Genomic DNA, 22,711 nt, shown 5'->3' with positions numbered 1-22,711 from the left:
GTTCAATTATTTTCTCTTTAGCTTCCTTGTGTTTCTAAGGTACCAGAGTTACTACAGTTACCCCCTAGAGACTTACCTGGAATACCCCATCCTAATTGCACAAGGTAATACTTTTTTCTTGTTTTATATTTTACCTTTTCCCTGATTTCCTATCTGTAATGACTGATCTTTTCTTTCAGATGTCATTCTCCTGCTCTTTGTTCTGCATTACAGTGGCAACATGAAGCAAGCTTTGCCTTACATAGTCATGTATCCTTTGACGTCTACTCATTTCCATTTACACAGCACTTCTGGCAGCTCTTTGACAGAAGACTGAGCATTTTATCTCCTAGTGCCAGTGAAAACCATATTCAGCCACCTTTTAATGTGCATTTCGTATTTGCATGCAACTTTCTTAGATCCCAATGAAACCCTGTATACAGCAAACCCTATGTCAGTAACTGATTTTACTGGACCCACAACTGAGGAGGAATGGGAGTAATTCATAATTTACATTTGTGTCGGATATGCACAATGGAAAATATGAAGCTTCTTGTAACTCTCTTACACAATTACATCAACTGTGGCTCATACACACAGTGACTTTTTTAGATGCTCCGTTGAAAAGATATACAGCTTTGGGTTTCCATTTGGCACTGGACGCTTTGGAGCGGGGCTTGATAAATTTATCAGACACCAACCAGAGATAATGTGAAAAATGCGGGTGAGGGAACCACCAGCAACATCTGGGGTAGTGACTGCTGAGAAAGTGACCACCCTGCCATTCCTGCTGCTGCTGAAGGGGAGAGGGCTAGGATTTACACCAGCATACTGTCTTTGGGCTCTGTTTTGGGGCTCCATCTTTCCTAACAGCTTCAACCTGCAGGTATGTGTTAAAAGTGAAACTCCACCCCCTCTATTTCCTGGAGGGCAGAAAGAGAGGTTGTTGGGTCCTGGGTTTTTATTATCTTCCATGCCAAGAGCTCCAAGTCTTCTGGCTGCTGCTGTTGGGGATACTCTGTAGTACTTCTCCCTCAGAGTCTCCTGGCTCCTGCAGGGCAGTGGGTGGGTGGGTTTCTGCTACCCTGCACCTCCCATCTTCTGTTTGGCTCCTCTTCATACTTGGGTAACCAGTGCTGCCACTTGCTGCTGCTTTAAGGATGGACATTATTCTTGACAATTTCACTACTATTCCTAGGGTTTTGAATAGCAGCAGTAAAACAGTATTGCTAATTTCACTTTGCCACTGCCTGCAGACTTGTGCTATTGCGACATTAGATTAAAATTTGTAATAAATAAATTACAACGCAGTGGGTTGTTAAAATGCTGCTACTGATAGAACATCTTATTTGCAGTTTACAAAACTGCTATAAAAATATTCAGAATTATGGTCCTGAACCTTAACCAGGTATGTGACTTTATTCACATGAATAGCCCGATTGGTAGACCTGCTGAAATCAATGTGTTTAAAGTTAAGTATGTGCCTAAATGTTTGCAGAATCAAAGTTCCAGGTTTGTGATGGAAGTAATTATTCCAGCATAGAGTGACTTTTATTCCAGAGTAATGTCCACACACAGAGCTGTTCCACAATTGCTATTACAGACTAGTTTATTCTTAAATAGCTATTCCAGTCAGTTTCCTAGAGTAGACAAGGCCTTGGTGAAAGTCCAGCCCTCAGTTCCAACATCCCCCAGGGAAGGGGAGTGTATGAGGACTGGTCTGTTGTCCCCAGGACCCTGCCACAGGCGTATTAGCCTGTTGTAGTAGCCTCTGGGAGGTACAGTGATTGCTAGTAAAGTGGTGATATGTTTCATACCTCTGCTTACTTCTAGAGCCATCCTGGGACCAGTGTTAATCTGATTAAAACTGTTTTGAGTAAAACAAGGTTACAACACATTTTCTCTATAGAAACCGTTTTAGCAAGAGTATTTTCAGTGAGATTAGGAAAACATAACTAATATCCTGACCTACAGATTTTTAAGTGTTCAGGTGCCCACATAACTATGAGCATTATGAAACTTAACCCAAGGTAAGATTTGTGGGAGGATGGTACTTTCTAACTCTGCAGAAATGGATAATAGACCTGGCCATGGTAAGTAGTAACTCTTAAGTTGAAAGTGTCCCCATATAGATGTCATCCCTTTCATAGCTCCATTTATCAGTGGAAAAACAATTTTAATCACTTTTTATAACAGTAGAATCCTCTTTATCTGAGCCGCCTTTATCCGGCTCTCTATATTAACCAAACCCACCAGTGCACACAGGGGAATATGGGAAATTGACGCTTTAGCCCGGGTGGCAGGGCTCAGGCTGACAGCTTGTTAAAAACTCTCATTGGTTTTCCTGTTAATAAATGAACAAAACATTGTTTGCAAGAAATAAGGGTTTGTGTATTTTGTAAGCAGATAAGATGCTTTTCCCAGAGGGGTCAGCTAGTTTAAAAGCGACTCTGCATCTTAAAAAAAAAAAAATGGATAGAAAGCTCTTTGCCCATTCTCCTGATTATCTGTATCTGACCTGGCCCCGGTTCCACTTAGATGGTAAATGGTGTTTCACTGTATTTTATAATTTATTCTAGAAGGTGTTCTGAAAATTAACTCTTCTGAGCTGTTAATGAGCAGTTTTCAAGTACTGATTTGTCTCTCATCTCTATTAATACAGTCACCAACTGCTGTAATTGTTACAGTTCATGTTTTAGATTTCTCTTAGAGCCTGTACCACAAAACTAGGCCAATTGGTTTCTGGTCAGTTTCACTTTGTTTCATAGTTTCTTAGTAAGATTCTGTAACATTTGGGATGCAACCAATGAAGGAATTTTTTTAAATGTCAAAAGTATTTCTACTTTTAAAAAAATGGCAAAGCATACATTTTAGGCCTACGCTAAATACTTTATTCGAACTAGAAACAGGGTGTTTTTTTTTTGTTTTGGTATCCTTTTCTGCAGAATTTGTGTACGTTAATCAGTGCAGCAAGTAAATTTGCTCAGCTGCGGTATCTGTGGCAGACAAGAGATTCCGGACAAGTGAGTGCCCTGACCTGGAGTATGTCTGCATACACATGTGCAAGTAAGCAACATGCAAAAGCATTGGGTTTTGTATAATAAAGCGACCACCCCAAAGCCATTACTGTTCCTAATGTATCTACAGCAAGAGGCCTTGTCAAACCCATAGTAAATCTGAATCTTCCCCAGGGTAGCTTTCTGTATTATTGTCTAAAAGTAAGGGTGAAATCCTGACCCTGTCGAAGCCAATGGGAGTTTTTTGCCATTGACTTCAGCCTAGTCAGGACATTGCCCTAAGTTTAATAATTTGACCATATTTGAATGTTATTTTTCTTTGAGAGCAGGATATTTTTATGCATGATATTTCATCTGTTACTTTTATGCAGAAAGGGTCTGTCCTTTATTATTTTTTTAAAAAATAATGAAAATCCAGGCTAGAAAAATAACAAAATTTGCAGCTCTGATGTGCATTGCAACTGTCTTCCTATTTTGTCCTCACAACTTAACATCCTAGGACTTTCCATTAGTTAATTACTATAATACCAGACAATTGACAATATTGGAACATCACTGATCAAACATAATATGGAGCCATATAATAATAGAGCCAAAAATCATATTTTTCTTCATTTAAATAAATGATTTATACATAATTCTGTATTTCATTAGAAAAAAAGCTCTCCTGTCTTAAAGGATCAAATGAAAGGATCTCAAGCCATTTTCCAGCAATAATTTTAAAGACATAGCACTAATTCAGGAAAACTTTTAGAAACATTTGCTAAACATTAAGTCATGTCATGAAAGGAATGAACTTAAGCATGTTCCTAAATCCAGGCAATAACTTGTATAGGTTAGTTATCCTTGCCAACTCCTGGTAGCAGTTCATACAAAAGGGCCTGCTACAACTGTTAATTAGAAATGTCTTGTGCAATTATGTCTTAGCTTCTGATCTTTACACAATTTCTTTTTAAATTACTAAAATGTTTTATAATAGAGAGAATGTCAGATCACTCGCATTGTGAGACATGATCTTGATCCAGAGATTAAGGCCAAAAGGGACCATTATGTTCATCTAGTCTGACCTCAAGCATTATACAGGCCCATGGAATTTCACTCAAATTCCTGCAGTGAAAGGAATTATTCTTGTGTATAGCATAAGTGAGACATGGACAGAGATATATGGGCTTATATAAATTCCCCAATACAGTAAACTGGTGAAATTTTGCTATAGTTTTTAACTGGCAATTTGATATAGAAACTCATAGCCATCTGACAGACTGAGATCAGCTACCAAAAGAGAGAAGAAAATGGTAAATATGGAAGTAAGAAGCAATAAGCTTTTGCCACGGCTTACCTGGTGGTAAAATTTTTCCATTTGAAAATTTAGGAAAGTTCCAGCTCTATCAGCATTTTGTTTTATTACTTTCAAATGAACTCTTGAAAGAAAGCGAGCTCAGGGTTGGGACTTCATTTTTGAGGCTACAATAAGCGGAGGTTACATTTAAGATGTGGATATTTGTATGAGTTGTGTGTGTGTTGTGTTGTTTGTTTTTTGCTTGATTTTTCTCAACTGCAAAGCAGAAGTTTCATTGTTTTTAGTAGTTGGATGCATCAGCAGATCCTCTCTGGCATACTAATGACAATTCCTTTAATTTACAGCAAGAATAGTTACAACTTTAATGACCACAAATGATCTTATGGGTGAGTAATATATGAAATTGCCTTCATTTCTTCACTGCCTCGCTATCCAAAGAGAACAGCATCCAGTTCTCAATAGAATAAACTATGTAGCTGAGTGGCTTATTCCAGCAAGGGAACTGGATTACTGCTGAGAAAACAGCACAGGGCTATTATTATGGCGAGGCGTTTAACACCCATGGGGAAGACGATGGGAAGAAAAATCTATTTGTGTTCATCATAGGGGATGTTGGCAGTTTAAAAGGCAGCTCTACTCTTAGAGAAAAAATAGATTAAAAATTTTGCTTAATTATGGAAAGGCCTGCATAAAGTAAAAACAAAACCCCCTCTTTCTGTTGGAACACATGGTAATTCAGTAGTGACTTTTCCCAAATGGATAAGATGTCAAAAACAGCTGCTTCTCTCTCACTGGTAGACTTGTGTAGTTAAAAAGAAAACACCACCCCTATTCAAGAACTGTAAAACTATTGAAATTATTTGTACTAGTTTAAAATGTGAAGGAAGTACATGAATAATGAAACTTACATTTGGCTGAAAGTAACGTAGATTGCTGTGATGCTGTCACCAACAAGTGCAGTGAAGTAAGAGATACCATGTGATGGGCACATTAGATAGAATAAATTCATTATAAAACTAAGGGATGTTTAGAATCAGCCATTTACTCAGGGTGGGGGGAGGAGGGGGGACAGACAAAATACAGTGCATTTGAGAAAGTGACCCTGCCTATTTTTGGCATTTCAACTGCTCAAACTAGTACAATCAAAAATGTCATTTTTAGTGGAAAATGGCTAAATTTTCACGTGGCAGAAAGCAGTTTTAGACAATGGAAATGAGTAAGTCAGTATTTTTGATGTTTTACCAGATGAGCTAAAGAAAACTGCTCCATTGTACTACAGAGAGTAAATTTTAAAAGGACATTAGTACCCATAAACTGCATCAAAATGTAGCACAATGAAAAACAGATGGGAGCAGTGACATTTGGACTTTAAACACAAATGTGGCCTGTCAACTGTTTGTGGGTTGAGAGCTCACACTATTTTCCCCTTCATTGTTCTTGGTTACTCCGTGTCTGGTGGTTATGCAGCATAGTGTATTTATAAATATCACCAGCTCTTAGAAAAGTTTGTTTTTGTATATTTCAGTATATTATTTACTTCCTAAAATGGGATAAAGACACATGTGTAGTGTCAGGTGAACAGAGAAACTGCTTCTTTGATTTTTCAAATAAATTTTGTAGCCTTACCTAAAAAAATACACTGAGCAAATCTCATTGTTTCTTTCAAGTTTGTGTCAGATTTTTGCATATTAAACTCTAGCAATTAACAATAAATGTTTACTGTTAGAAAAAACAAACCACCTCACAAGCCTGAACTTAGTAAACAGAGTAATTTAAATAGAACATTACATATGTTTATATACTCCTGTAAGATGCAGGTGATGGAAAAACAGGTATTGTGTGAATTTAAACCAGATTTATTAAACTTGCCATACATGGCAAGTTCATTTTTTAATGTCAAAGTGATTCAAAGAAGCAGATTTACATTAAGGAATCTAGATGTATTTATTTTTAAATAGTTCTGGGTATTACTTAAATCACTATTCATCAGGTGAGAATGCCTAGTTCATTTCCCCCCCTCAAACAAAAAATGAATCTGGAAATTATTTTCAGAATTTTTGATGTCTGACATATGGGTTCCTTAACACAGTATTTTGAGGCAGTCCATTAAGGAGTTGTGGAAGGTGAACTGTTCAGAATGTACACTAGTAAAACTTTGTGCACAAGTTATTGTATCCTGTGGAAACAGCAGCAGGTAATGTTAGCATTCATGCTTATAACATTTTATTAATTGAATGTTTTTCTCCTTCTTAGTTCTAGTCCGTTTCATAATCATGCTGGTTCTTAACATATGGGTCACAGCCACAATACTGCATTACAGGAAGACTGAAAAGACTGATTAGATGACAGCTTCTCCCCAGCTTCAACATATATCAAACAGTTTGGACCAAAAAAATACAGTGAAACCTGAACAAGAGATCTCCATGTCCAGGCAGCCTTCTGTATGCCACCTGCCTCATCTTATCCCTTAAAACATTAACTACAATGTTACCTATGTTTTATTACAATTAATACTACTTAATGAAGCATATTTTATTAGAAGAAAATTTTATTGGTCATTTAAGACAGGTTTCAGTGGTACCTGACATTTTCTCTGCAATTTTTTTTCTTCATATTTTGTACTATGTAGATTCCTTGGTTTTTTTACTCTTGGGGGAATTTTGCACCAAAAAATTATGTGCACAATATTTTCAAATTCTGCATATTTTGTTAAAATAACCCGATATAATCATGCCGGGTTCAATTTTTTTGGTAATTTTTTTCAAAATACCTGTCAGCAACTATGTCTGTACCAATACAGCTGACAAAAAAGATTCCCCCAGGAGTAGAGAGTTAAAGAAACCCCTGTAACAACCCCGTTTCTGTTTCTCTGCCCCCTCCCCCATCCAGAGCTGAGCCACAGGGCCAGACACCTGTACCTCTCTCCCCGGAGTCCAATCGCAGGGCCCCCAATCCAGAGGGAGAAACAGCTTGATGCTAGGTTCCAGACTCGTACAAGAAACTCCATACACCACCCTTTCTTCAGGGTGTGCTGGGAACTGCAACTGCTAAGAACCCTCCAGCTCTGTCCCTGTCCCTCTGGCAGTGTCTTCTATTTGTGAGCTGGGCTCTGCTGGGTCCAATGGGGCTCTGCGATGCTAATTCTGCATAGAACAGTAATTCTGCACAAATTCTGCATTGTGCAGTGGCCCAGAATTCCCCTGGAAGAAGTTCTTGTAACACTCCAGTTCTTTTCAGATTAAGGGTCATCTTTTCAGCAGTTTTCTTCATTTATATAGTCACAGTTTTGTACCTCCAAATTATTTTGATTTTTCTTTTGCAACTGTATGACCATAACTCATTAGTAGGTTCCTCTATCTTTTTTGTAAACAGATCTGTAATTAGATATCTGACTACCTATGGAGTCTGCAAAGAAGGAAGCCAATTGAAAATCTGGCCCTAAATTTGTAATTCAGTTGTAGTATCACAGAACAAGCTAGGTTTGCCATACCCATAATTAATATATCAAATGCTCCTTTCATCCAATTAAAAAGCTCATATCATCATACAAAACACCCGTAAGTCAGCTGTTTTGTCTAACCCATCTTTACTGGGATAAAAGCAAAAGTGCACCTATTAACCTTTTAGGGATCTTTCAATCCTACAACTCTAACCCATACCCATTTATTTGGTGGATGTTCAGCTGCCCTCTAGTAATGGCTAGGCCACATAGAGAGGTTAATGTGTAAAAAGACAGGTCGTCCTGGGATGCCCCTTCATGGCTAGAAGTGGCCCTGAAGGTGCCCCAGCATCAGCTTCTCCATCCTAAGGTTCCTTAAACTCTACCTTCACTCTTTAGTCCAATAATACCCTCATTGTGATCTAATTTATTAGTGTAAATGCTTCAAAATGACCCCCAAAGTCAAAGTACAGTCCATCATCATAATACAAAAGCCAGGCTGTTCTTTGGCCTCCCTCTTTGATCACAGCAGGGGGTGCTCAGTGTTCTCCCCAGTGTCAACCCTTTTCTCTTCCCCCCCCCCCCCCCCACACACAAATGAACAGTGTCCACCTGCCCTTGGCTTAATGGAAGTGCAAGATAATTAAGGGCCACCCATCCTGGGCTTAAATTCTGAGTCCTGCCCTGGATTCCCCCAGGATTAGTCCCTTGTATCTTCCTCCTCACCGAGCTCTAAGAGTCAGCAAGCAAACTTCCTTCCACTGCTCTCCTGGCCCAGAGCTTTCCTAGCTCCTTGTCTGGAACACTGGCCTGTCTGGATTTACCTTCTCTCTTGGCTCAAAGTCAGCAGGGTAAACTCTTTTCTGTTGCTCTCTAGCCCCGAGTTTTTTTCCAGCTCTCTTCCTTCATCAGCTCTCCACGACTGCTTCCGTGGGGAACTCCAGCAGCTCACTCTCACTGCAGGAACCTTCTACCAGATCCCAGCTGCCTCCTATTGCCTTCTTTTCCAAACTTCTGCCAGACCCATTTTATAGGCCAGGTGTCTCCTCTGCATTCCCATTAGAAGGCAGCTATCCAGGCACAGGTGGACTAGGCCTGCTCCCTTTTAAAGGGCCAGTACTCCAGCTCAATGAGCCTGCTACAGTCTTAGCGAGCAAACAGCTCAGGCAGTAGAGGTTTTTGCTTTAAGATCCCAGTGATGCCAGGTTTGCTCTCCACTGCTGATGCCTCACCTCAGTGCAGGACATTACACAGCCACAGGCAAACTCTCCTATGGGCTCACCTACTTTCTAATAGAATCTGATGTAACTCCTTCTATTATATGGTTCTGCAAGTTCTCTGAGTTGTAAGATGCAAATATGTACTTGAGGTTTTACTTTTACATTCCACTCATAACATGCTTTGTAGTAGAGCAAAATATCAGGTTTATTAAAAGAGATAGGTTTGCATAATTACTAGCAGTGACTTTTGACATTTGTCTGTGGGGAATGAATACTACAATGTTTCCAACCAGCAATTGTTATATATTATTCTGGTGTGTAGCATGCCTTGTTTTCTCCCAGAATTACATTTTTCAAGTAGAAAAGCATCTTCTTTTTAAAAGAGCTTCTATACCGCTATTGATTTAGTCTATTGATCACTAAGGGGTTAAAGTCTGGTCCCATGGCAAAACTTCCATTTAATTCAACAGAATCAGGATTTCAACCCAGTGTGTGAGATCATAGGCACTAATCCAGCAATTAGAGCCACAGAAGTGGACCCTGTGTACCTGTGCAGAGCTCCATTACTTCAATGTGAGCCTAAGGGTCTGCTTGCACAGAAAAGATTGCAGGATCAGGACCTCCAGTACCAGAAATCACAGTAACTTCATAATAAAATATTTTTTGCCAACCATACAGGTATTTTTAATGCCTTTCATTGTATTTCAAAATCAGTTACTTGGTATTGAATTAATGGAGCGAATGCAAGGGTAGATTTTTAGCTTTAGACAGTCTGTACAAATTTTCAAAAGTTTCTGTATTGGCTGTGCAAAGTGTGACTATTTAAAAAAGCATTTAAAAATATTTTCTGGGTAAAAACTGTATAAAACACACTTAAATTGATAAATCAGCACCAGTTTTTCTGTTCTGTAGTTACATGAATAATGTCATTTTCAGCTATTTTTGTTAATATATTAGATATCTTACACTGGATTTTTAATAAATCCCATTTCTGCAATAAAAAAAGCAACTTTTATGACATTTGTCTTGATCTTGCCATCATACACAGAGGGAAAACTGAATGTTTATTATACATACATATTTATCTACGTATTTAACACCTTAGTGTTGGAAGCATCATGCTGTTTAATAAACTATAAAAAGTTATATATAAATAGTTTATTTCTGGAGCATCATCCCTCAACAGTGGTGCATTAGAGAGCTCCCACAATCAGATCTCTTGGAACATCCACCACTAGCTCACTATGATATGGGATGATTTGGGGATTAGAAATGGATTATTTGTAGAGGCATTTGTTTTTCTGGGGAACAACTTCCTCCACCTCCATAATGAAAAAAAAGTGTCTCCTAGTTCAGTGTGGGTCACGGGTTCCCCTTAGGGAGCTACAAAGGGTTCATCGAGCCGTGAGTGTTTGGAAGGAAAAATGTAATCAATATGCCTGTTTTTAGTTTTTCTAATTAAAGAGACTACACTAGTCTCTTATCTCTGTGCCCTCCGCTCTCACAGGGGATCTTCAGCAGAGAGAGAATCCCTGCTATGGGAATCATTCATCAGGAAGTCTCTCAGCTAAGTGGGGGGTAAAGAGGCTCCCAATGTCAGCAGGAGCCCCAGCTCTAGCAGACAGGGAAAAGCGGGTGAGGGAGAGACAGGTGCATCTCATCTTTATAATGGAATGATTTTTACCAAGTGCTAAGCCTATGTTCCAAATAAATATCTCAGCTCGAGAAAATCTTAGAGTTGTGAAGTCATCACATGCCAAAGGCTAAGTCTGCAAATATACCAAACCAGGAATTCTGTTTCTGTTAAAGACGTGTATGAAGAACTCCCTGATGAAGCTATGAAAGTGCTGCTTTCATACACTTCCAGTTACCTGGGCAAGTCTGGGTTTTCAGCAATGATTTCTGTGAAAACTAATCACCAAAATGGTTTTAACTTGGAAAATGACTCACATCTGGCACGATCAGAGATTCAGAAACATTGAGTAACTCTGCAGTTCAAAACAGGCCCATTCTGCTCACAAAAATCTTAGGCTGTTTCCAAACATGCCAAAGAATCCATATTTTCAAATTATAGTCTTAAAAACCCAATTTAGATTGGATTATATAATTAAACTCTGTAGATGAACAAGGTCACAAAACCATCCAAACTCTAATGTCCTTGAGCCACAAAATGACTGAAGATGTCTTCTCCTTCCCCAACCACCATGGCAATAGTGACTGCTGAGTACTGAGACTCTTCAAAACGGGGAGATGAGCTCTAAAGAAGATAGAAAAAAGCATTCCAACAGGACAGGCTTTCCGCAGGATATCACAGATTCACATGAGGAATTTCACCTGATAAAACTTACTTATCCACTGTTAAGATAAACTCCTAGGTTCTTTGATACATTACAATCAGTCCAGTATTTGAAAAAGTTCCAGAGCTGGATGTGACTGCAAGTTGAGAGGAGCCTCCATTTAACTAGTCCTCTACACAAGGCGTGATTGCTGTCCCCTTCTATCCAGTCACCCTTCCTGCCAAAGCACATGGAGCTAAAGAAAAAAAATGTATTGAAGATTTGGAGCCACTAGACTGAATGTCACTTACTACTTGTGAAGGACCATGAAGATATGGAGGTCAGTGGAAGAGAGGTAGTCTCCCAGCCCCACTGTTATGCTTGCTATGCTGGTGACTGCCATTTTAATTATTTTCTTTGTTACGTGCTGTTCCATCTCCTCCCAGCTTCTTGAGTGCTACATGTAACAACAAATTCCTGTAAATCTAAGCAGGTGAACTGGAATTTGCAGCTTTAATCTCTAAAGTCTTATCTACACGTTGTGGCAGAGCACGCCTGAGGGGTGTTTTTTGTAGAATACTCTAATGTGTTGCCCTAATTACCCAGTGTAGACCACATTATGTTAATGTGAACTAGGTATCTGTTAGAATGCTCCAACTCCCCCATATAAATCCTGCTAGCGTGCTCTACCTATCACACTCCTCTATAGCACTTTGCTGTACTGTGTAGACAAGCCCTAGCAGGTGACAAACTGTTGATAATCCCCCCACTTTTGTCCCCAGGGACACTGGACTTTCGACTGCAAAGAGGTAGCTCCGAATATATGAAGCACCTCCATAAATTGGACGTATCTAGAGAGTTCACCAAGATAATCAGTGTGACAGGCTGACATTCCTGCAATATACTGAATTAAGTTGCACTTTATGTATTGCGCTTTAATACTTTTGGGGCTCATTGTATTAAAAATGCAATTGAATATGTGTTATTGTGGAATTTTATGTATTTAACTTTTGTAGGAGACTGACTAATGCAATCTCTGGCAGGTATTAGGAATTTCCAAGGGCGTTTTGAAATAATACATGTGAAGCAGATTTCCTAGGAAAACCTGAGTGTAAGGGAATGCAAATGACCCACTTTGAATCCACTCTTTTGAAACTGTGCCCTGAGGATGAAAATTAATTACCTGGTCCTCGAAACTCCAGATCAAAAGTCTCCTGAACAGTATAAAGGGTGGACAAAACTTATGAGTGTGCTTGTTCGGAGCTGAAGCTGTGATGAACTTGTGATCACAAAAGAAACCCCTTAGGTGAGGTTTGGAAGGACTGCTCCGGCAAGAGCCCATGTTAGGGTGGGGCTGATCTCTGGTAAGAGTAGTAGCATGTCTGTAGGTTCTTTTACTGTGTACTTCGTAGTGCTTTTACCTTAAAGAATCAAATAAAAGTTATTTTGTGGTAATTTATAATTGCTGACAATCTCTCTATCATCAGTCTCAAGAGAAAGCAAGAAGGTGCACTTGGGCAGCCTGCTGGGATTAACACAGTGAAATCCAGGAATGGTGCATCCTGGAAATACCCCAGTCAGAAGGGAGAGAGACGCAGGTCTCCACCCAAGAGAGGCAATGACCAGGGTGTTAGGAGCCTGAAAGTGGGTGCGCTTGCTGGACCATTGAGGGAATATACAGGTGCTGTTGCCCTGAATTGTGACAATCAGGACTCCCTGTAATTTGTAGACTGTTGGCCTCCAGTATTTACCCAAGGGCCAAAAGAAACATTTCCAGAAAACCTGCCAATTACTTGCCTCTGCTCAGTCAGGAAGAACAATACCCAGCCACTGGAGCTCACACAGGGAATCTGAGGATACATCTAGACTGCAGTTACTAGGCCTGATTGCAGTTTGAGCCAATGTACCCAAAATAGCTGTAATCTAACTAACCGAGGTCCTGGAGCAGTACAAACTTCAGTGTGGGCTAGCCCTATGAGAAATTACCAAGGTTATAAATCGGTTTGTGCACCCTGCACATACTGCTGCGACTTCACTCTTCTGGGACCTGAACTAGCTAGATTAACATTAGCTCAGCTATGTTGGCTGGAGCTGCAGTCAGACCCTGTGATTACAGTACAGACATACCCTCAGTGGGACTGGGCTTTAATTTCACAGATTACCAAGGTTCTTTTATTCCCAGCGATGTTCTTGAGAGCCTGATGTAGGGGTTCACCAGAAAGAATTTAAACAATGGCAAACCAAACTTTCTAAACAAATAATGTGAACAAATATAACCCTCCATAGCTCTTCTGTACATTATGCCAATGGCAGTAGCCTTTATTAAATTAATAAGAGACTGCTGTATGTTGTGTCTTAATCACTTAATCTTGTTCATAGGGAAATGCTTTTAAAAAAGTTAAGTTTGCAATGACGGTCAGAATTAGTAGAACAAACAACATGGTCTTGGCAAGTATTTCTGAAACTGACTAAAGAATGAGCTTGCCCAATTCTGAATAAAACAGACCCTACATGGGCTATGGGGAAGTGTGACTGTGAACAGAATGTAATCAGATCAATAGGTTAAGGTAATGTTTTATACAAAGCGAGGTAAATGGGAAGAGCTGAATATGAGGAAAAGGAAGCTGATATGCAGGTATGTCTACAGTGATTGTAATTAAAATCTTGATAATTTTGCATTCCAGATTACCTTTTTAGCAGGCATCCTAGTTTTCCATGATAAAAAACCAAAATCCTCCAATAAAAAAACCCCCCAAATCTATATTTTTTTGCAATTAAAATGAAACGCTGAACTTCAGTTTCCCTAGCCACAATAAATATGGGTAGCAGTTGAACATGTTTTATTGATATACAGTAGAACCCTGTTTATCCAAAACTCTACTACCCAGCTGTCCATATTAACCAAATCACCAGCCGCCCGGTGTTGTCAGCCCCTGGTGGTTCTGTTAATACAGAGAGCTGGATAATGGAGGCTTAGATAAATGGAGTTCACTCCGTGTATGTTTTTATATTTTTCACAAAATGTAAAAAATAAAGAGTCTCTGTAAAAATGCAAATTCCACGTTTTTTCGCGGCAAACAGATTTCTAGGATCCCTGATTATTAATGTTATTCCTCAGTACAGGGAATAATTAGGGAGTTCCACAGTAACATTAGTTACTTGCAAGGGCAAAACTAAGTACAATTTACTGTTTGTACAAACACACACACATACATCTCAAAGATGAGGCTGGTAAACACAGTATATTCTCTCTTTGGAGGGTGGATATTTCACAATGATTTTTAAGGTTAAACTTGGTTATAAAAATGCTAGCTATCAGAGGCCATATTATCCCCTCCCATATGAAAAGCCACATGAAGGAACTTCTTATGAGGAAATTCCCAGGATGATTTCTTTGTGGAGATTCCCTGTAACATGATGCTTGGAGTGGGGTGTTTCTTCCACAGAAAAGCCACCCCAAATTTGGCAGATCCCTAGGGATCCTCGGGAGGTTAGGGCCTTCCATGTGGAGACACTGCAGTGGCTCTGGCCCCAAGCAGCTCCTGGGCCTTGCTTACCATGTTGTCATTGGATCTGTGCTGCCAAGGACCTCCTTCTGGCCTTAGTTAGATTTCTTTACACCTTCCCCTTAAATGACAGATTTCATTTTCACACAATCATGACAATTGCTGCCTTTTATATATAAATATTTCAATTAATTACCAGTTTTGTCAACATCAGGAACTATTTTACCTTACTCAGATAGCTTTTTTATATTTTTATATATATATATATATATATATATATATATATATATATATATATATTCTCCAATTCAGAATAGGATAGAACTTCCCACAATGTAACAAAATATTTTATATAAAATATGCATGCTTTCAGTGAATGGAAACAGTTTTATTGAATACATTTTTAAAATTTTGTTTTGTCTGCAAATAAGCATTACCTAAAACCTGTTTCATTTCAGTAAATCACAACAAGCAGGGAAAGGATACACAGCTTTTACTGTGCATTGGGCCAATACTTGAACCTTTTAGTTTTAAGTTGAAGAATACCCAAACATTTTAGGTTGAGAATGCATAACTATAAAACTGAGCACAGACTGGGAAAGTTACATTGTATTAGCGGTAATAAAATGTAACTATATCCATTTTCAGTACTCCTGTGGTCCTAAGTTCACTCTCCATGATAGTGTTATACAAGTCATGGTCCTATCCTTTAAACATCTCAGCACTGTTCCCAAAGAAAAGATCAAGTGAAATGTCTTCCTTCCTTGAAACGTTCAATAATATTTTTAATGATCACACTACCAAAAATTATATAAATATATATATATAAAAAAAGAGACCAAGTAGGAGGTTACATTTTTTTTTTTTTTTTTTTTTTTTACTGTCGATATGTTTAACATAGCATCCTGTAGTTGTATAAAACATGCATTTTTGGGGATAATTATGAACACAGCATGAACGAGCCCACATAAATTATATTTTTGTACAAGTCCAAGTTAAAAAAAAAAATCAGATTAAGTGCCTCTGAGGCCCTTTATTCCCAGCTATAAGTTCTCAAAACACACTACTGAAATATTTTTCTACGCCTACAGCTATGTGCTAGAGAACTGGATTCAAAAATTTAAAATACATCTACAGTCTGTTTTAGTTTTCTTCAAAGTTTGTGACAGTCCTTTGATATTGTACTGTGAAAATGTAAAAATAGTCAGACTTTTTTTCCAGAAATAAAAACACATCTAGGAGAATACGCAAAACAAGGCAAAATGAAGTTTCATAGCACTTAATAAGGGTAATATAAAGTCAATGACTAATATTGAGGTTTGTAAAAAGGACTGGATGAAAAGTTACATGTACACATGAAAGTTATATTAGTTTCAATACTATCAATTATTGTTTCTGTAACCAAAACTCCCCCCCCACCCCAAAACCAATCAATATACATTCAAAATAGGCTGACATTGATATAATTGTGTGTAAAAATAGTGCACTATTTTTTCTGCCACAAAGCAAATTTGTATCCTAAGAGCTGGTAAACATTCTTTTATCCTTAAATACAGAGAATGGGCATAGACCTTGAAAAAATTAAATTAAGGCATTCAGATAGGTAAAATAGGACTGCCCATTATGAAATAATTGAAATGAGTATGTACTTCAAACGTCTCATTATACTAGCTGCTCAACAATGACATGCAGCTTTTGATAAACATGTATGAATGATATTAACTTCAACATTATGGCTTTACACAAGTGCATAGTTGCAACTGCAGTAAGTAATGGTATCTGATTAATATGCATAAAAAAATAAAGTGGAAAGTTTTTTTAAAACCCTCTTGCAGTATTACAGTACAATATATATACACAGTATAATGGTCACTTCTTAAAGATGCAGTCTATACCACTGTGGTGGATCTTTCCCGCCTACTTTTCTGGCAAACATGCTGGTGGCATCTCTCTATCAAAGTTGAAAGATGGATTTCTTCAGTTTTAATTTTCACTCTTCTCAATTCTTTTGTGAAATGTAGTGTGTGTGTCTTGCCAAGATAAACTTTTTTGGAACAAGACTCCAAAAGGTTAGCTAAAGTATCCTTATACTATTACCAACAGTCCTCATTTGATCAGTTACCCCAAGGGATTACAAAACAGCCCTCAGAGATTAGTAATTTATATTGCAGCAAAAATTGTAAACCTCTGATATATATAGTACAGTCTCTCAGGAAAATATATATTTTAATAAATTTTGGGATATCGTGTTTCAGTCTTGTTTTAGTGGGAAGAAAATTATCACCTTGAATAGTGACTGCATTCACAGAAGGCAGTTAGCTGAAAAAGAAGAAAGGTTTGATCAGTAAATGCAATGCACATCCCTCTGCTGAAAAGAGAAATTTGCTCCAATTTTTTATTTTAAATATGCACTTCTGCACTCTTGCAACAAATGCTACTTATTTGCATTAAATAGCATTATGTTATTTTAAAACACTGTATCCTATGCACCACAATTTCAAACTTATTCTGAGATTAAGACAATTATATTTTATTGATACTAATAACTCAGTTCATTGGGCATTCTCTTGAGGGAATTCTGCGCCAAAAAATACAAATTCTGTGCAAAATATTTTAAAATTCTGCACATATTATTTGTCAATAAATAATCATAATCAGCATGGCAGCGGAGAGCTCATGGCAGCAGAGAGCACAGGCCACTGGCTGCATGGAGGTGGGAGGTTGCCCTGCAGCTCCCCTCCCCCTCCAGGACACATTTGGCAGTGAGGCTGCACCTGACCGTAACACAGCACAAGGGCTGGACCTGCTCCAGAAACACCTTGGAGCCCTGCCCCGCCATGCCAGGCACACTAGGTGTGGGCAAGCAGGCTCAGACCAGCAGGATCCAAGTGTGGAGGGGCTTTGTGTGTGTGTGGGGGGGGAATCCAAGTGTGGAGTTGAGAGGATTTGGTGTGGGGCAATCTAGGTGAGGATGGCTCAATGGTGGGGTCCAGGTACAATCTGAATACACAGGAGCTCTTTGGGGAGAAGGGTTCCAAGTGCAGGGACAATGGGACTCTGCAGGAGGGGTCCAGGTGAAGGCAGTTGGGGCTCAGCAGGGGGAGTCTGGTGCTCGTTGGGAGGGGTCTGGGTGTTGAGGGAGTGGAGCTTGGTGGGATGGGGGTCTGGATGGCTCATAGGGATGGTCCAGGTGCATACAGGGTGGGGCTCATTGGGGTGGGGTTTCAAGCATGTAGGGCTCAGCAGGGAGTGGTCTGGGTTTACGGGTGGGGATCTGGATGCACAGGGGTGGGACTTAGTGGGGGAGTCCAGGTGTGTGTGTGTGTGTGGGGGGGGGAGGATGTGAGGTTCAGAAGGGGGTCTGGGTATAGGGGGGGAAGTCCAGATGCATGGGGGTTGGGTGGACAGGGGAGCAGCTCCGTATACAGTGACCCCTCCCTCCATGGTTGAGGAGCAATGGGGGCAGGAAGCAGGGCAGAGGAATGTGCGGAGCCAGGGGAGATTTGCAAACTAATTAGATCATTTTCAGTTAAACTAGTTTTACTTAATTATAAATAGAACTGCTTTACATTTACAATAGCATTCAAGGAATTCAGCTCACTGCATTAGCAATGCAATTTTACTTAGAATTTTTTCAAGTGCACTGTTAGAAACCCAAAAAGCACAACACTACAGAGAAAAGCCAAGTCATAAATCTGTATTTCATAGCAATATTAGGAAATGCACAATGCAAAGCTCTTGTTTCAAGTTTGCTAGCCATAGACAAGTCACTTTACACTTTAAAAAGGCATTTTTACTGCAAACTGACATATCTTCAGTGTGTCAAATAAAGATTAAAACGTGACAATTTTTATTTTTACATCTCAAAAATGGTTTGTTTATAGAGGTTAGCAGTACTACTGCTATAAGTATATTCTCTGACAGTAGCAGTTATCTCCTTTTCCACTCAACTGGGGCAGATAGACATGAATTCTGAACAGAAAACTATAATTAAAATCACGTATGTAAAAGGCAAATACTCATTTTTAGTTAAAGTGACTCCTCTGAAAATTGATCTTTTTCAAACTGAATGAAATCTCATTTTGAATGCATAATATTAAAAATGAGATTTCTCATACTTTTTCTGCTTTGAAAAACAAAACCCAACTAGCATGCTCTATTCAAAAGTCAAACAATGCATTCCTCACTACTTTGATTTACCCTTTTACATCTTCAGAAATCAAAAACATCATCACCATCAATATCATCATCAATATCATCAAATGACCAATCCCAGTCTTTAAATGCCAAATCAAGCAATCTGCAATAGGAGGTTTTGATGTTTAAAATGGACTACTCTTTACTAAAATATTCCAAAGTCCAATGTTATTAAAATTATCACTATCTATTACAATACTGCCTTGTGTACACAGTCTTCTGATTTAACATTTCATGACATGTGGCATAACAAAAAGCAGGTTATAAATGAGGATTAATCTTTACATAAGTTTTCATTTCTCTATACAAAGTCCATGGCCATGCTAAATGCATATATATAATTTGTTTTAATAAACTAGATGAATTTAGTGCTCATGTAGATCAATATATTTTATACACTGGAAATTTGACACATAAATCACTAAATGTAATGTAGATTCCATTTAACTAATTCATATGACTCTTTCAGACTAAAGTCAGGAATCCTATTTTTGTAACATTTAGTAAAGTTGTTTAAAAAAAACAACTCTAAAGCTTCATAAGGGCTAACTGCCGTCTTGTCTTGATGTTGCAGTTCTTCTTGGCTGAGCTGCAATTTTATGCTCATCTGCTAAACCTTCCATGAAAAAATATGTGAGCCATGAACAATTGTTTCAGCTCATCTAAAGAGCTAATATTTTATGCAAGTTAAGATTAATACATACTAAAGCATCTGAATACTCTAAAGGGGTTGGTCGGTCTGGATTTGCAAACAAATTAATGTAAATTTTACCATCCAGCATTCAGGACTTCATCGGAAGCCCAATACAGGCAATAGGGGTCTTTCCATTGACTTCAATGGATTTTGCATCAGGCCTTTAAACATGACAAAGCGAGGATGGAGGAAAAACACTGACCTAAATAAAGTGCATAAATGAACCTCCTCTAGCATAGTGTTTAAAATAAAGCATGTATTTATTATAATTAGTTTACATGTATTAAATATGATGGGCTTTGAGTTTTGTTTTTAATTTCTTTAACTTTCAAAAAATGATGAATCACTGAAGTTTTGATATTTATTTATTCTATGAGCTGTAAGTGTTGTCATTCCTCATATAGTGGTAGCAGATATTAGATATCAAAAGAAGTTGTCATTCATGTGGGGAAGCGAAGGTTAAACTTCTGCCACGATTTAGTGCCGCAATGAAACTGATAATCAGAAACTACACATAGTGTATGTGGAAACTGGTTTGCCTTTTAAATTATTAAAAAGAACAGCTGCGAAAAACTTAAAGAAACAGTCAGGACATTCAAGTCTTATGAGGGAAAATCCTCATTATTAATGAGGTATAGAAAAGAAAAATATACATTCCATATTGTAAACCCTTGCAGTAAGAACCTTTACAGAAACAAGTCGAACACAAACTGGCCATAGCATTCACACTGATTCACAAAAAAATATGTCGACTATTTGATGAACACACCAAAAAAAAATCTTAATTGAATTGATTTGACAAAGAAGCTCGCAATAGTAAGATGGATGTGATGACCTCACAGGCCTTTTCCATCTATAACTCCTACGATTTTACAACATAATTCAATATTAAATACATTAACAAAAAGCCATAATCTGGACAGGTTTCATAGAATCAGCAAAAACAACGAGGAGTCCTTGTGGCACCTTAGAGACTAACAAATTTATCTGGACATAAACTTTCATGGGCTAGAACCCAGTGCAGTTGCAGGAATAAAATGTGTAAAAGCAAAAAGATACGCAGAATACATTTTTTGTTGTTACTCTGACATACTTCAGATTTCCCACAATATATTTAATTACAATATCCTGGGGCAAATTTGTCCCCGGTGCAGCTCTGCTGAAGGTAGAGTTGCATCAAGGATTAATCTGAGCTATTATGCAGTTATCTTAGGTGAAAATAGTATCAGACTTTAATTTTTTAACAATCCCATCCGTATTAGGATACAGAAACAGAGTATATGGGTTATGAAGGAGAAAGATTTAAAACAGCAATATACAAGCAATATACAAAATCCAAAAATGACAAATACGTTTAACATACTTATGTGAATTTGTTCTTTTTTTTTCAAAAACTAGATTACCAAATGTGATTGATTGATAGATATAAATATATAACTTTCAAAATATTGTCATTTACAGATTTTAAGTGAGTTCTCATGGTTAGTATGGTCAGCATGCTCACAGGATGATATAAATATATAACTTTCAAAATATTGTCATTTACAAATTTTAAGTGAGTTCTCATGGTTAGTATGGTCAGCATGCTCACAGGATGAGACACAGGTCCCTATTACTTACTGTTGCTATGGCAAAATATACAGTATAGAAAAAAAATCAGTGAAGAATGATTCGAAGGAGAGGGCCAGAGCTAAGAAAAAATTAGTAATAAAATGTAGAAGTAAATCTTACATGTACTATGTTACATGAACATTTTGTTAAAAAAAATCATGAGGATGAAAGTAGACTGTTACATACAAGGTGAAAATCTTAACTGAAAATTGCTGTTGACAAGTCAGAGTCTATGATTTGCTTCTTCAGAGGTCAGTAATACAGCCTGGAATAAAAAACGGTTACCTACCTTTTGTAACTATTGTTCTTCGAGATGTGTTGCTCATGTCAATTCCAAGACGGTGTGTGTGTGCCGCGTGCATGATCATTGGAAGGTTTTCTCCTAGTGGTACCCGTCGGGTTGGCTGTGGAGCCTGCTGCATTGGCGCCCTTATGCTGGTATGAATACAGGTCCCTGATGACCTGCTGACCCTTCAGTTTCTTCTTGCTGGATACTCCGACAAAGGAGAGGCGAGTGGGCCTTGGAATGAATATGAGCAACACATCTCAAAGAACAACAGTTACGAAAGGTAGGTAACCGTTTTTTCTTCAAGTGATTGCTCATGTCCATTCCAAGTAGGTGACACTCAAGCAGTACCCTGGAGGAGGGGTCGGAGTTCACCGAGCTGCTGGCTCTACCAAATACAGCATCATCTCTAGCCTGTTGAGTGATGGTGTAGTGCGACGTAAACGTGTGAACAGACGACCCCGTCTCTGCCCTGCAGGTGTCCTGAATGGGGACCTGTACCAGGAATGCTGCAGATGAAGCCTGTGCTCTTGTGGAGTGCACTGTCAATACCGGGGCCAGAATCTTTGCTAGGTCATAGCATGTTCTGATGCTGGCCGTGAAAGAAGAGATTCACTGAGATGAAATAGGGAGACCCTTCATTCTTTTGGCAATAGTGATGAAGAGCTGCGTTGACTTCCTATATGGCTTTGTTCGCTCGATGTAAAAGGCTAATGCCAGTCTAACATCCAGGGAATGGAGCATGCATTCCCTGTCGTTGGTGTACGGCTTAGGATAGAACACCGGCACGTGAAATTGTGAAACTGCCTTTGGGAGGAAAGCTGGGTGCAGCCGCAATTGTACCTTGTCCTTATAAACATGGTATAAGGGGGCTTGGACGTCAAAGCCTTGAGCTCAGACTGGCTGATGTGATGGTCACTAGGAACACCACCTTTCCAGTACAGGTAGAGAAGGGAGCACGTTGCTAGGAGCTCAAAGAGAGGGCCCATGAGCCTTGAGAGCACCAGATTAAGACCCCATGGAGGGATTGGTTGTTTTATTTGGGGGTACAGTCTGTCCAGCCCTTGAGGAAACGACCCACCATAGGGATAGGAAACACTGAGTGTCCCATTGAGCTGGGATGGAAAGCAGAGATTGCCACCACATGCACCTTTACTGATGAAAATGCCAGCCCCTGTTGCTTCAG

General features: G+C 38.7%; 2 protein-coding genes across 3 annotated transcripts in view; one reads left to right on the top strand and one right to left on the bottom strand.

Annotated features, from left to right (window-relative positions):
• SLC66A3 (solute carrier family 66 member 3) overlaps window positions 1-9,970 on the top strand; it is a 31,482-nt gene extending 21,512 nt beyond the window's left edge. Inside the window, exons 2-7 of the mRNA XM_048845522.2 lie at window positions 22-104; window positions 180-249; window positions 2,015-2,072; window positions 2,925-3,045; window positions 4,641-4,682; window positions 6,550-9,970. Coding sequence (XP_048701479.1) covers window positions 22-104; window positions 180-249; window positions 2,015-2,072; window positions 2,925-3,045; window positions 4,641-4,682; window positions 6,550-6,638 — 463 coding nt within the window. The 3' untranslated portion in view covers window positions 6,639-9,970. The remainder of the gene's footprint in view (window positions 1-21; window positions 105-179; window positions 250-2,014; window positions 2,073-2,924; window positions 3,046-4,640; window positions 4,683-6,549) is intronic.
• Window positions 9,971-15,104: 5,134 nt separating this feature from the next.
• The window catches only part of ROCK2 (Rho associated coiled-coil containing protein kinase 2), a 171,623-nt gene continuing 164,016 nt past the window's right edge, over window positions 15,105-22,711 (bottom strand). For both annotated transcript variants that reach the window (XM_048845516.2, XM_048845517.2), the window contains one exon: window positions 15,105-17,056. In XM_048845516.2, the coding sequence (XP_048701473.1) occupies window positions 17,053-17,056 (4 nt within the window). In that variant the 3' untranslated portion in view covers window positions 15,105-17,052. The remainder of the gene's footprint in view (window positions 17,057-22,711) is intronic.

The sequence above is a fragment of the Caretta caretta genome, chromosome 3, assembly GCF_965140235.1.
Source record: "Caretta caretta isolate rCarCar2 chromosome 3, rCarCar1.hap1, whole genome shotgun sequence".
Classification (NCBI taxonomy): Eukaryota; Metazoa; Chordata; order Testudines; family Cheloniidae; genus Caretta; species Caretta caretta.
This window is presented reverse-complemented; position numbering and strand designations above follow the sequence as displayed.